Genomic DNA, 15886 nt, shown 5'->3' with positions numbered 1-15886 from the left:
TAAACAGTTTTATTATATACACGCATTATAGTCTTTGCATTTGTCTGGTGAATGTTTGGTTCAAGTTTCTTCAGTGATCTACATTTCAGTCAGACCATGATTTATTGTCCCTATTTTTGGCATGGAAATCCATGTAGGGTCTAAAAAGGATAAGATGTATTTAATTTATGGTTATGATTTTTTTTCAAATTATTTCTTACCCATTTTGGACTTAACTTTTTTGGGACAGTTATTACCAAGTCAAAGAATACATTAAATATATAATATGTTATATATATAAACCTGGATCAGGTCAGCCAGCTGTGTTATGCATTGTCTCACAGTTTGTGGTGCTCTTGTTCGAATTTGATAAACTGTCACAATCTGTGTTAAATAATGTACCCATTAATGTAATAGGACTCTGCCTTGTTGAGAGAAGCTCTGTACAGTAGTTCTGAGGAGACTCGAGCCGAGGCCATCAGTCTGATCTGCAGCTCCCTACGGAAAGCTGGTATGTACTTATAATAAGGTAGAGCTTGTTTATAGGTTTTGATTTACTATTGTTTAGAACCTGGGAGAGACTAATACAGGGTATGCTTATTTGTAGAATTCCTCTCAAAGAGAGAAGAGAGACAATTACAGTATAGTCTGAAATCTTATTGTGTACAGAATCACTGTCAGAGAGAGACTGCAAACTTTTGATGGAAATCCTGCCTCACAACCTCAAGATTGACTCTGCCCCATTCAGACAACACCTAGGAGCCAGCATGAAGAAACTACTTTCCAGGATACGAGACAGCTGTTTGGCAGAATTAAGAGTTGGAAAAGACATTTCGTTAGGTCAGTACAGGTCATACTGTCTAACGGTCAGTACAGGTCATACTGTGTAATGGTCAGTATGGGTAATACTGTGTAACGGTCAGTACGGGTCATACTGTGTAACTGTCAGTACAGGTCATACTGTGTAACTGTCAGTACAGGTCATACTGTGTAACGGTCAGTACAGGTCATACTGTGTAACTGTCAGTACAGGTCATACTGTGTAACGGTCAGTACAGGTCATACTGTGTAACTGTCAGTATGGGTAATACTGTGTAACGGTCAGTACAGGTCATACTGTGTAACTGTCAGTACAGGTCATACTGTGTAACTGTCAGTACGGGTCATACTGTGTAACGGTCAGTACAGGTCATACTGTGTAACTGTCAGTACAGGTCATACTGTGTAACGGTCAGTACAGGTCATACTGTGTAACTGTCAGTATGGGTAATACTGTGTAACTGTCAGTACAGGTCATACTGTGTAACTGTCAGTACAGGTCATACTGTGTAACGGTCAGTATGGGTCATACTGTGTAATGGTCACTACGGGTCATACTGTGTAACGGTCAGTACGGGTCATACTGTGTAACGGTCAGTACGGGTCATACTGTGTAACTGTCAGTACAGGTCATACTGTGTAACGGTCAGTATGGGTAATACTGTGTAACTGTCAGTACAGGTCATACTGTGTAACTGTCAGTACGGGTCATACTGTGTAACGGTCAGTACAGGTCATACTGTGTAACGTTCAGTACAGGTCATACTGTGTAACTGTCAGTACAGGTCATACTGTGTAACGGTCAGTACGGGTCATACTGTGTAACTGTCAGTACAGGTCATACTGTGTAACTGTCAGTACAGGTCATACTGTGTAACGGTCAGTACGGGTCATACTGTGTAACTGTCAGTACGGGTCATACTGTGTAACAGTCAGTACGGGTCATACTGTGTAACGGTCAGTACAGGTCATACTGTGTAACTGTCAGTACAGGTCATACTGTGTAATGGTCACTACGGGTCATACTGTGTAACTGTCAGTACGGGTCATACTGTGTAATGGTCAGTACGGGTCATAGTGTGTAATGGTCAGTATGGGTCATTAGGTTAGAGGCCACAGCAGCCTAGTAATCTTTGACAAAAATTTGATACTCAATGCACTTTGCAATATTACTTCAAGTCAGTTATGGTATTCAAGATATATTTCAGCAATACAAAAATTTACTGAAATCAGAATACAGATTTTATTTGTTAAGTTTTGTTTTGATTTACCTATTATTTATCCCGACCCACTTTATTTCCATGTATGTATCAGGTCTGACCTTTGTTGAGTGGCTTCAGAGTCTCTGTGTAGACAGTCTGATGTCAGGGGCTTGTTACCAGCGACGGAAGACTTGTCTTGACCTTCTAACCATTCTGTACGACACATTGGTATATCAGACCGACTCCAAGCAGAGGAAATCCTTCACACCAGGTATGTCATGGCTAATTAATCCTGTAAACTTAACATATGGTAGTGTTAAAATTTAAAAACTAAAACTTATAGAGCTTTATCTTTGAAAAACAAAACTTATGTGATTTTCTTTTAAGGTAGCAAATATAGTTTGACACAATCGGAATTTTCTGCAAATTCAGAGAGAATTTAACCTTTTCAGAATCAACCTTGACACTGGTTAGCCATGCCAGGGATGAGGGTGTGTGGGATTTCTTCTCCACATCCAACACGGTCTGTCTCCTCCACTGTCTATGTGATGGAGCTGATGAGGTATTTATCTTACAACGATTATTATTATAATATCACCCATCAGTGTCCATCCTCAATACTTGTAAGGTTTGGTTCATTTCAATCTCCTCTGGAATATGTCATAGCAAAATTGAAATAACACAAATAGCTATTTGATTGATGTAAGGGGAAACATCTGACCAATCATTGAGCAGCTGGTGCATTTCTTTTGAAAACATTGAAGAATGACAATTAAATTCAAAGCCAGTCAATTTAACTGTATGGCGGCCTCGAGATTCGTTTGATGGACATCAAAGGATCAGAATAGTCTTTTTTGTTGCATTCACAAGATGGCGGTAACTGAGGCTTCAATTATGCCATGACATGTTCCAGGAGTGCAGATCCAAAATGAATATTACTCCTGGAGTGATCCAGGGTGATCAGTATCATCAAAGAGGATGTAATAGAAACATTCAGGTCACATTGAATTTAATAAATGAGTATTACATGTAATGGCCTCTGGCAGGTTTACTATAGGTTTAGATAAAACAGATACTTCAGAGTTGGTTATACATATTTCTACTTTCTACTGGCGTTATTTAACTACCAAGACATGAAATGATCATTACAACTGTTGAATTGCAAACAGTTTATACCACATATGGAATAAAATCTAAAAGCATTGTGATTGGTTGATACAGTGATCTTTGAACAGAAAGATTCCTCAATTATGTGGTTCAATGGGTTTGATTGGCTAACTTTTGGTGGCCGTTTCACGGGGTTGCAGAAATGATGACACACAAAAAGTAGTTCACAATTGTTTTTGTGATGCTTCATTTTCATATGGATTTCTATCAAATTATTTATTGCTTTGAAAAATGATAAACTTGATTGTTTTGATTAACAATAAATTGTAATATCTACACATATTTCCAAAATAGTTAGTTTTGCATATTAATTAGCGGCAATTCACTTTAGGTCATAGCCTTACACCCCATCTGAAAGAACACGTTGACACAAAACAGGTCAATTTATCCTCAGAATAGGTTTTCTATTGTGGTAGAAACAGGTCACACAAACTCCTGGTTGTTGTATATGTTATTTCTTTCACTCTCGTTAGTTATTTTTCCAAAGTTACAAAAAAAACTTGCTTTGATTTATTTGTGTTTTATGTAACTGTATCAGTAATTGCCATATTTCATTCTAATTTCATGTAAGACTTTGACACAAAACCTCTAAGTTATTTGATTTGAATGAATGTTGTATCAAAACAGATCCAGGAGATGTGTGCCAGCCTGCTGATGAAGTATTTTCAATGGCCGTTGTCATCTTCATGGATTGGTATGACACAGGAGGACTTAGCCTGCCATCTGCTGACACATGCTCTCAATTGTTGTAACAGTCCAAAGGCCTCAGAAAGTCAGAGTGGGGCATTACTGACAAAGATCATCTTCACTAAGTAAGTTTGTATAACTGTATCAACTGTATCATGTATCACTCTTGTGCTGAAGATAACTGTCCAAATGCTGGAGGTAACATTAACCTTGACCTGCAAAAAGTAGGCGACACATAGGTATTGTTATGTCTGTGTCATTGGCATTTGCACAGAGGTTTCCATGTGATAACTCAAGTTCCCTTGCGTTGATCTAACTCAAACTTCAGATTTTTTTTTATCACAATTGCTTGCTTCGCATTGGATGGCTTTTCAGCTCCAAAGTGGTTAAACATGGATAGACCTTTGATATGACTCTATGTTTTGTTGTGACAGGTATGTGGTTGAACATGGATGGACCTTTGATATGACTCTCACCAAGGATGGAGCCTGTTGTTCTGTTCTGCCATTAAACACTCCAGAAAAAGACAATGCAGTTGTCATATTTCTCAGAACACTCATCTCCTTTATTGTTAAAACTATGGAAACCTCTAAGACCAATGTGGTTTTGGCCTCCAAGACTTCACCCGTTCATGGTAATTATTGATATCTGGTGTGAGGAAGTAGTGAGATGAAGGTGCTCCTTATCCACTGTTGTCTTCATCCAGATCAACCTTAAGTTGTGTTTTGCTCAATTTTTCAGGAAGTATCAGTAATGATCCAATTAATATTTGGTATTTGCTTTGATCATAGTTGTACAATTCAGAAAATTACATGCCTAGACATGTAGAATACTTTCACTTAATGTTTGGCAGAAAGCATCAGATTTGGGTTGATTTTCAGAAGTTGTAATAACTCATTTTCTGATTCTGATCATTTCTATAGATTTTAAATTTCCTACTGTTCTCAGCTGGTATAAATAAGTCAAGCTTCTGATATACAGTTGATATTTTTTGACATATTTGGATTTTGAACTTTCTTGTCCTCTTGTTGAACCATTACTTATATTAAGTTATTATGATGAACTATTTTAGGGTTTGTTGCTGCCAGTACAAGATGTATAACTGAGACCCCAGACCTTCTGTACAAGCACTCCAGTGACTTGGATACAGTTGCCAAGGAGATGATCTCTTTGGATATAGTCGTGATTGACACTATGTTGAAGGTGATGGCTAGAGACAGTGAGATGGGTGAGTACAGTATGCTTGATGTCATATTGTAAAGGTAGGACTTGTTAGGGTCCAGGTATACTGATAACAACAAAAGGTTATTGTGTAGGACTTGTTAGGGTCCAGGTATACTGATAACAACAAAAGGTTATTGTGTAGGACTTGTTAGGGTCCAGGTATACTGGTAACAATAAAAGGTTATTGTGTAGGACTTGTTAGGGTCCAGTTATACTGATAACAACAAAAGGTTAATGTGTAGGACTTGTTAGGGTCCAGGTAAGCTGGTAACAACAAAAGGTTATTGTGTAGGACTTGTTAGGGTCCAGGTATACTGATAACAACAAAAGGTTATTGTGTAGGACGTGTTAGGGTCCAGGTAAACTGGTAACAATAAAAGGTTATTGTGTAGGAATTTTATAGGTAACTAAATGTAAAAATACCACTTGTCCAATGACTTAACAATGGCAGTTGTATGGTTTATCATTCATCAATGTACCTGGTAGGTTAACTAAAATCCAAATATGTGACTGTGTCACTATACCAAGCTGTATCCAATAAATGTATGTCGATGTTACCATAGAGATCAATTACTGTCATGTATCTCTATACAGAGATGTGTCCATCCTTTGCCGAGATCGGATCAGCCCTAGAGAGTTGGATTGCGGAGAGTGAAGACTCGTATACAGAGACAACATCTTTGTCAGCCGAGTACCAGTACCTCCTCTCCTGGTGCTGGATCAACCTCAAGGTAAACATCACCTTGGACATTAACTGTTTCAGTTTAAAAAGTGCTAGCAATTATTGTATTCAAGGATAAGCTAGCAAGCTAAGCTTTTAGGGAATAGAAGGCAGTGTTTGATAAACGTAATGGTGCAAATTAACTTGTATTTTTTTTTTTCAATTAATTAAACCTTCTCGATAAGAAATCAGCCCAAATTCAGTGATTTACTACATTGTGTATGTGCCAAATTTTGCTGGATACCCCATAAAACAGATATCTAAGTACATGTATCTAGTATTTCAGCTTGATTTATTTATATCTCATGTAGTGCCTCGCCACTTGTGATCCCATCATGATTAATGATTGATATACAGTATGTCTATGCAAAATGTTTGCAAACAGCTATTTAGTTAATTTTACATTTCACTTCACTCATGCATATCACTTTTAACTTCAGGAGAGTTGTAAAAGCTTGGGGCATCTCACAGATGTGTTGGATCAGAAGGATGAAAAAGTTGTTGAAACCGTACACAGAATTAGTCAGGTGTTCTCAAACATTCTCACCAACTGTCGACACAAGGTAGGTCACTAAACATCCTCACCAGTTTTAGACACAAGATAGGTCTCTAAACATCCTCACCAGTTTTAGACATGAGGAAGTTCATCAGTTGTTGGCACAAGGTAGGTCTCTAAAGGTCCTCACCAGTTTTAGATACAAGGTAGATCTCTAAACATCCTCACCAGTTTTAGACACGAGATAGGTCTCTGAACATCCTCACCAGTTTTAGACACGAGATAGGTCTCTAAACATCCTCACCAGTTTTAGACACGAGATAGGTCTCTAAACATCCTCACCAGTTTTAGACATGAGGAAGTTCACCAGTTGTTGGCACAAGGTAGGTCTCTAAAGGTCCTCACCAGTTTCAGACACGAGGTAGGTCACTAAACATGCTCACCAGCTGTTGACACAAGGTAGATCACTAAACATGCTCACCAACTGTTGACACAAGGTAGGTCACCAAACATGCTCACCAACTGTTGACACAAGGTAGATCACTAAACATGCTCACCAACTGTCGACACAAGGTAGATCACTAAACATGCTCACCAGCTGTTGACACAAGGTAGATCACTAAGCATGCTCACCAACTGTTGACACAAGGTAGGTCACCAAACATGCTCACCAACTGTTAACACAAGGTAGATCACTAAACATGCTCACCAGCTGTTGACACAAGGTAGATCGCTAAACATGCTTGCCAACTGTCGACACAAGGTAGATCGCTAAACATGCTTGCCAACTGTCGACACAAGGTAGATCGCTAAACATGCTTGCCAACTGTCGACACAAGGTAGATCGCTAAACATGCTTGCCAACTGTTGACACAAGGTAGATCGCTAAACATGCTTGCCAACTGTCGACACAAGGTAGATCGCTAAACATGCTCGAAAATTGTCGACACAAGGTAGGTCACCAAACATGCTCACCAGCTGTCAACACATGCTAGGCCACCAAACATGCTCACCAACTGTCGACACATGCTAGGCCACCAAACATGCTCACCAGCTGTCAACACAAGGTAGGTCACCAAACATGCTCACCAACTGTTGACACAAGGTAGGTCACTAAACATGCTCACCAACTGTTAACACAAGGTAGGTCACTAAACATGCTCACCAACTGTTAACACATGCTAGGCCACCAAACATGCTCACCAACTGTCGACACAAGGTAGGTCACCAAACATGCTCACCAACTGTTAACACAAGGTAGGTCACTAAACATGCTCACCAACTGTTGACACAAGGTAGGTCACCAAACATGCTCACCAACTGTTGACACAAGGTAGGTCACCAAACATGCTCACCAACTGTTAACACAAGGTAGGTCACTAAACATGCTCACCAACTGTTAACACAAGGTAGGTCACTAAACATGCTCACCAACTGTTAACACAAGGTTTTGGTCACTAAACATGCTCACCAACTGTTGACACAAGGTAGGTCACTAAACATGCTCACCAACTGTTAACACAAGGTTGTAGGTCACTAAACATGCTCACCAACTGTCGACACAAGCTAGAGCCACCAAACATGCTCACCAGCTGTCGACACATGCTAGGTCACCAAACATGCTCACCAACTGTCGACACATGCTAGGCCACCAAACATGCTCATCAACTGTCAACAAAATGCACAACATAAGTTATTAGGTTGCCATTATATAGACAGAGAAACATTTAAATGTCTGAAAAGAAAATTTTATATTGAATGAAATGATGTCCATGATGTGTATTATGTTAGAAGTCTGTGTAAGTGATGTATTCTCTTTGTAGGGGGTTATAGAGGGATGTCGCTCAGCTTTTTCTCGCTATTGTTTCTCATTATTTACATCCAGTAATAGGGAGCTGAATCAGATGCCTGAGCTCATCCTGAAAGAGGTAAGTTTGAAAACCTGGCTAATCTTTTATTAGAAGTGTATTTGCATTGCATCCTTCTATTTACAAATGTACTGTGGTTTATGATTTGACTAAATGCAAAAAAAATACCACATCTATATTGACTCTTGTGTGGTGTTGGTGATCAAAATGATTATTGTTATAATCAGTTATGATTAAAACCAGTATTAACGATTCATCTTCAGTCTTTGTCCACCCTGGTTACCAAGGCGACATCTACATCCACGACCAGAATGTCTGCCGGACTTCCCATTATCATACAGACCATTGTCAGTTGTGAGAGGAAATACAAAAAGGTAACTTATGATGTGTTCAAAACAAGAGAGTGAAATTCACTACAACTGTATTCTTTAATTTTGTTTTAAAACATGTCCAATTGAACAAAATTAGCTTGAATATACAAAGCTTAAAACAATTTAGCAGACTTGGACTTGATTATTTCTAGCTGCAGTGAGTAAATATGCTCTATTAATAGAAGTGTTTTATTCAATGGTTCAGTAAACAATGTTGGGAGAAGAAATATTGCTGATCTATAATACCTAGTACTGTGTCGGTTATTCTCTCCATTACTGATGGATAGTGCCTGGTATTTCACAGACCAAGCTGTTACAGACTGCTCTAGACTCTCTCTTCCACATCACAAGTCTACCATTGGCTGCAGAGCTGGACGATAAGTTTGATCTGCCTCAAGTTCATGGCCTCAACATCCTCAACTCCTTATACAGTGACTCCAGTCTGACGGCTTCCCTCACACCATACATAGAGGGTGCGGTGAAATTGGTAGTGGACAGCTTTGGTTCACCAGCCTGGGCCATACGAAATGCTGCCACCCGACTTTTCAGTATGTAGAAGAACAGATTGTACTAGTGAAGTGATAGTTTGTATTTTCTTTCTGTTACTACACACAAATATGATATTCTTAAGTTAAGAAACATTGACGCTGGTTAGGAATATACAAATATTTCATTTCAACAATTATTTTTTAAGCAAATAGAGCAAAAAGGATTAGGTGTCAACATCTCCATATCAACTCAGATATGTTACAACTGTTGCAGTAATTATAAGAAACATCAGCATTAATTGTAGGGTATCTAGGGTATTTATTTTTTAACTAGAAACAGTTGAATACTTTTACCAAATCTATCAGTTTCAATGATATAAATACGTATTCAAAAGCAGCACCAACTTTTGTCAACTTTACCTCCATATCATGATTTGTTTGAAATTTTAGATGATATTTTGTGATGTTTGATGTTTCAGGTTCTTTGGTGACAAAGATGTTTGGTCCTAGAAAGAGTTTGGAGGAAGGTGCGTGTAACACGCTGTCCTTCCAGGAGTTTGCCTCCCATTACCCAGAGTTACCCCCCTTTATGCTGCGAGAGTTGGACAAGGCCTTGCTGACAGACATTAGTGCTGTAGACAAGCTCCATCCCTCACTTTTCCCAGTGCTAACATTACTGTCACACTTGGGGCCCACAGTCCAACAGCAGCAAAGGTTAGTTATAATAAGTCTACTGCTATTGTAGTAGGGTCTATAGAAATTTAGGGTGCTTTGATAGCTCAATTAGATATAGTGTCGGCCTACATAACCTCAGGTGAACATCTGAGTTTTGCATGTCAACACTCCCTATACTGGCTAATGGTTTGTGTTTCTTCGGAAGCTGAGAAACCAGTCTGTGCTGCCTCAAAATGACCCTGGCTGTTCACAGGGTGATAGACCAACCAAACAAGAAAACTCTTCCTTTTCTCAATAATTTGTTAAAATATAACTATGACAGAAAATCCTTGTTTTAATAGGGATTCACTGAAATTTGACCTGAACATGTCTAGAAATATGTAAATGCAAATTTGCCCAAAATGCTTGTTGTAAGAATATAAAAGACAGTTAAATTAGCGCATTTATAAATTGGCAAAATGCTTTCAGCGCAAAAACAGCCAAAAGAAGATTACCACTAAAAATTGTATATGAATTTGTGTTTTGACGCTTTTTTTCATGCATTGCATTGCTTAGTAATGCAAAAAAAATATATATATATATGATTCCAAGTTAATGAAAAAAAACCTTTTTTAAATTTCTATTTTCTCAAGCCAAATCACCGAGTTCCAGGGTCGGATCCAGTTCTTGTTAGCCAGTCCTGTATACTACTTACGTCAACTGACAGCAAGTGCTTTTGTTGCTATGGTACCTGTAAATTCTGTGAGGGACACTCTGATTGGTTTACTAAAGGACATTCCAGAGAATTTGTGTCCAAGTCACATGTGTAACAGGCTACATGGAACTCTTCTGTGTTTGGAGAAAATTCTAGTCATACATAACATCAGGTTGGTAGACTTTGTGTATTTGGTTGTGTATCTACATGTAATAGGAGTTGTGATTTTGAGGTTGTTTGTATGATATCTAGTTATTCAGACATGATTCCATCTCTGTGATTATTTGTAACATGAATTAGCTCCAGCGTTTATCTAATCAGGATTCAATGTTTTGACTGTTGGTGAAATAATCACTGCATCAGGAAGAGATTTCCAGTGATTGACAATCCGCTCACTAAATGAATATTTCCTCAGGTTCTGTCTGCTTCTCCATTTTATCAATGCCACGGTATGCCCTGTTGTTTATTTGTTGGTATTTTGTGTTAAATATCCCTCTGTGATAACTTGATGATATCCTTCATGTGTTATATTTGGATCATATCTCCCCTTACCCTTCTGTGTTTCATTGTGGGTAATTTAAGAACTCTCAGTCTATTTTCGTAGCTTAGATCCAACATTCCTGTTATTTAAAATAATTGTTTCGTTGCTATTCTTTGGACATTTTCTAATTCTTTTATAATATTCTGCAAATATTTGATCCAAATACAAGCCCCATATTTAAGATGAGGACTTACAAGTGCTTTATAGAATGCAGAACGTCGTAGTATCCAAATATGTGAAGGTCCTTTGGATGGTCCGCATTATTTGCATTTGATGACAGCATCATGAAGATGTTCGATAAAGTTAAGGTTGCTATCAGTTATAATTCCACTATGTCTATTTTGGTAGTACCAGCACATCTAACTAGTATAGAGTGTTTTTAAAGAAAAGAGTTATTGATGTGTTTTGTAAGACTTATAAAGTACTTTCTGTTTTGTTCAGTGAAGCTGATGCATCAGAAGTGATGGGATTATTAAAGACGAGGGCGTGGATAGGCTGCGACCCAGCAGTGTGCCCACTCATCAAACACACTTTCCTGACTGTACTCAGTAGACTTATACAGATATTTCCCGGGACAGTCAGATCTGCTGGCCAGCATTTGGTGATGCTGATACAGAAGTGTGCTACCAGTCAGTATCATAGAAGGGTAAATGTAAGTATCTACTGGAACAATGTAGGTGTATCTACCAGTCAGTATCATAGAAGGGTAAATGTAAGTATCTACTGGAACAATGTAGATGTATCTACCAGTCAGTATCATAGAAGGGTAAATGTAAGTATCTACTGGAACAATGTAGGTGTATCTACCAGTCAGTATCATAGAAGGGTAAATGTAAGTATCTACTGGAACAATGTAGGTGTATAGATATCAGGATCAAGGAAATATTACAGGAATGGTATTTCATATTATTGTAAAATATTCTGCAGTTTCATGGTTTTTTTTTTGCAAAATTTATGATATACACATCAAGCACCATTTCTGATCAGTGAATGCGGAAGTCAGTATAACTGTGATTACAAGCACATGTACTCTTGTATAATTGTAAACTCATCAACACATGTCTGGTTTTAGATTGGTAACTTAGTTATGTGATGTTACCTTGGTAACTTAGTTATATATGATGTTATCTTGGTAACTAAGTTACATATATGATGTTACCTTGATAACTAATTATATATGATGTTACCTTAGTTATGTATGATGTTACCTTGGTAACTAAGTTATATGTGATGTTACCTTGGTAATTTATTTATGTGATGTTACCTTGGTAACTTAGTTATATGATGTTACCTTGGTAACTTAGTTATATATGATGTAACCATGGTAACTAAGTTATATATGATGTTACCTTTGTAACTTAGTTATATGATGTTACCTTGGTAACTCAGTTATAAGATGTTACCTTGGTAACTCAGTTATATGTTGTTACCTTGGTTTTAAGATGTTACCTTGGGTTTAAGATGTTACCATGGTTTTAAGATGTTACCTTGGTTTTAAGATGTAACCTTGATTTTAAGATGTTACCTTGGTTTTAATACTTGGTTTTAAGATGTTACCTTGGTTGTATCATTAGCTAGGCCATGGAGTGCTGACTAAGAACCTGGTACAATGTATACTGACCAGTGAGGACTGGGAGACAGGGAACAGGTTACTACACGACCTACTCCACAGCTCTGATATGGATGCTAAGCTGGCTTGTGTATCCACACTTGAATGTGTGCTGGAGTCGGGAACATGGCAGGCCTCATGCTGGACCACCATTCAGGTAGGTTTCACCAATAATTCCTACCTTGGAAATTTGATATAATGTTGGGAAATTCTGCCAAATCTTATTGGAATTGATTATTTCTTGTTGATTTCTCTCTAACATGTCTTGATCGGCCCTAATCTCTTTCTGAATAGGAATGGCTTATTCTCTTTATTCAATTGTTATTTTCACTAAAAGTCCACAAATTCAACACAAAAGCAAGCATTTCTATCAAAGTAAAATAAGTTCAAAACAATCACAAAATTGTTCCTTTATCATTACAGCAACTAATTGTCATCAAACTCTTGGTCTAGTTATAATGAATTGTCATCAAACTTGAGGTCTAATTTTAACTAATTGTCATCAAACTTGTGGTCTAATTTTAACTAATTGTCATCAAACTTGTGGTCTAATTTTAACTAATTGTCATCAAACTCTTGGTCTAGTTATAATGAATTGTCATCAAACTTGAGGTCTAATTTTAACTAATTGTCATCAAACTTGTGGTCTAATTTTAACTAATTGTCATCAAACTTGTGGTCTAATTTTAACTAATTGTCATCAAACTTGTGGTCTAATTTTAACTAATGGTCATCCAACTTGTGGTATAGTTTTAGCTAATTGTCATCAAACTTGTGGTCTAATTTGAACAGATTGTCATCAAACTTGCAGTCTAGCTTTAACTAATTGTCATCAAACTTGCGGTCTAATTTTAACTGATTGTCATCAAACTTGAGGTCTAGTTTTACTGTGCCTGATTAACTTAGTATCACTGTTGTTAATCCAGTATCACTGTTGTTAATCCAGTATCACTGTTGTTAATCCAGTATTACTGTTGTTAATCCACAGGGGATGATCATGGACGTGCTGCAGAGAGAGACCTACCCTGTCCTTCTCACCAACTGTCTGTCTCTGTTGTTCAGTATACACAATACTCATGGGACAGACCCTGACACCGCTGACCAGCTGTACCAATACTGCTGTGACAATGGCAAAGGGGGACAAGGAAGTGTGAAGGCAGCCGTATTGGCAGTGACAGCAATCGGAATTAAAAACTGTATAGATACATCAAGGTAACCTCTGAATACTTTGTTTTACTCAGAATAAAGCTAACAAATCTTCATGGAATTACAAACAACAACTGTGAAGTGTGATAGCAACAGGTGCTGGATTTGTTGTTTTCATTTTGAAATGCTGTCGAATTTGAACACTAAATGGAAGTTATTGATTAATTATATCAACATTATTAGAGTTTAAGGCATACAACATTATCAGGCCTTCATCAAAGAGAGCTCAAATCCTTTGTCTGAACTGTGCTTATGTTTCTTCTTATTTAGACTCCCTCCCACCTGACTTTATGTGTTGGTGGTGTGACCAGTATGTTTTGTGTTATATAGACCCCCGTCACCTGACTTTATGTGTTGGTGGTGTGACCAGTATGTTTTGTGTTATATAGACCCCCGTCACCTGACTTTATGTGTTGGTGGTGTGACCAGTATGTTTTGTGTTATATAGACCCCCGTCACCTGATGTCATGTGTTGGTGGTGTGACCAGTATGTTTTGTGTTATATAGACCCCCCGTCACCTGACTTTATGTGTTGGTGGTGTGACCAGTATGTTTTGTGTTATATAGACCCCCGTCACCTGACTTTATGTGTGGTTGGTGTGACCAGTATGTTTTGTGTTATATAGACCCCCGTCACCTGACTTTATGTGTTGGTGGTGTGACCAGTATGTTTTGTGTTATATAGACCCCCGTCACCTGATGTCATGTGTTGGTGGTGTGACCAGTATGTTTTGTGTTATATAGACCCCCGTCACCTGATGTCATGTGTTGGTGGTGTGACCAGTATGTTTTGTGTTATATAGACCCCCGTCACCTGACTTTATGTGTTGGTGGTGTGACCAGTATGTTTTGTGTTATATAGACCCCCGTCACCTGACTTTATGTGTTGGTGGTGTGACCAGTATGTTTTGTGTTATATAGACCCCCGTCACCTGATGTCATGTGTTGGTGGTGTGACCAGTATGTTTTGTGTTATATAGACCCCCGTCACCTGATGTCATGTGTTGGTGGTGTGACCAGTATGTTTTGTGTTATATAGACCCCCGTCACCTGATGTCATGTGTTGGTGGTGTGACCAGTATGTTTTGTGTTATATAGACCCCCGTCACCTGACTTCATGTGTTGGTGGTGTGACCAGTATAATTTGTGTTATATAGACCCCCGTCACCTGACTTTATGTGTTGGTGGTGTGACCAGTATGTTTTGTGTTATATAGACCCCCGTCACCTGACTTTATGTGTTGGTGGTGTGACCAGTATGTTTTGTGTTATATAGACCCCCGTCACCTGACTTTATGTGTTGGTGGTGTGACCAGTATGTTTTGTGTTATATAGACCCCCGTCACCTGACTTTATGTGTTGGTGGTGTGACCAGTATGTTTTGTATTATATAGACCCCTGTCACCTGATGTCATGTGTTGGTGGTGTGACCAGTATGTTTTGTGTTATATAGACCCCTGTCACCTGATGTCATGTGTGGTTGGTGTGACCAGTATGTTTTGTGTTATATAAACCCCTGTCACCTGACTTTATGTGTTGGTGGTGTGACCAGTATGTTTTGTGGTATATAGACCCCCGTCACCTGACTTTATGTGTTGGTGGTGACCAGTATGTTTTGTGTTATATAGACCCCCGTCACCTGACTTTATGTGTTGGTGGTGTGACCAGTATGTTTTGTGTTATATAGACCCCCGTCACCTGACTTTATGTGTTGATGGTGTGACCAGTATGTTTTGTGTTATATAGACCCCCGTCACCTGATGTCATGTGTTGGTGGTGTGACCAGTATGTTTTGTGTTATATAAACCCCTGTCACCTGACTTTATGTGTTGGTGGTGTGATCAGTATGTTTTGTGTTATATAGACCCCCGTCACCTGATGTCATGTGTTGGTGGTGTGACCAGTATGTTTTGTGTTATATAGACCCCTGTCACCTGGTGTCATGTGTTGGTGGTGTGACCAGTATGTTTTGTGTTATATAGACCCCCGTCACCTGATGTCATGTGTTGGTGGTGTGACCAGTATGTTTTGTGTTATATAGACCCCCGTCACCTGGTGTCATGTGTTGGTGGTGTGACCAGTATGTTTTGTGTTATATAGACCCCTGTCACCTGATGTCATGTGTTGGTGGTGTGACCAG

General features: G+C 38.5%; 1 protein-coding gene across 4 annotated transcripts in view; it reads left to right on the top strand.

Moving 5' to 3' along the window:
• Positions 1-15886, top strand: part of LOC117324166 (thyroid adenoma-associated protein homolog) — a 50846-nt gene that overhangs the window by 13191 nt on the left and 21769 nt on the right. For all 4 annotated transcript variants that reach the window (XM_033879846.1, XM_033879845.1, XM_033879847.1 and 1 more), the window contains 17 exons: positions 397-490; positions 649-819; positions 2113-2271; positions 2453-2562; positions 3795-3979; positions 4289-4488; positions 4927-5082; positions 5673-5809; positions 6240-6362; positions 8119-8223; positions 8427-8537; positions 8839-9082; positions 9502-9736; positions 10330-10563; positions 11374-11584; positions 12507-12698; positions 13530-13753. In XM_033879846.1, coding sequence (XP_033735737.1) covers positions 397-490; positions 649-819; positions 2113-2271; positions 2453-2562; positions 3795-3979; positions 4289-4488; positions 4927-5082; positions 5673-5809; positions 6240-6362; positions 8119-8223; positions 8427-8537; positions 8839-9082; positions 9502-9736; positions 10330-10563; positions 11374-11584; positions 12507-12698; positions 13530-13753 — 2891 coding nt within the window. The remainder of the gene's footprint in view (positions 1-396; positions 491-648; positions 820-2112; positions 2272-2452; positions 2563-3794; positions 3980-4288; positions 4489-4926; positions 5083-5672; positions 5810-6239; positions 6363-8118; positions 8224-8426; positions 8538-8838; positions 9083-9501; positions 9737-10329; positions 10564-11373; positions 11585-12506; positions 12699-13529; positions 13754-15886) is intronic.

The sequence above is a fragment of the Pecten maximus genome, chromosome 3 (assembly GCF_902652985.1).
Source record: "Pecten maximus chromosome 3, xPecMax1.1, whole genome shotgun sequence".
In the NCBI taxonomy this organism is placed as follows: domain Eukaryota; kingdom Metazoa; phylum Mollusca; class Bivalvia; order Pectinida; family Pectinidae; genus Pecten; species Pecten maximus.
This window is presented reverse-complemented; position numbering and strand designations above follow the sequence as displayed.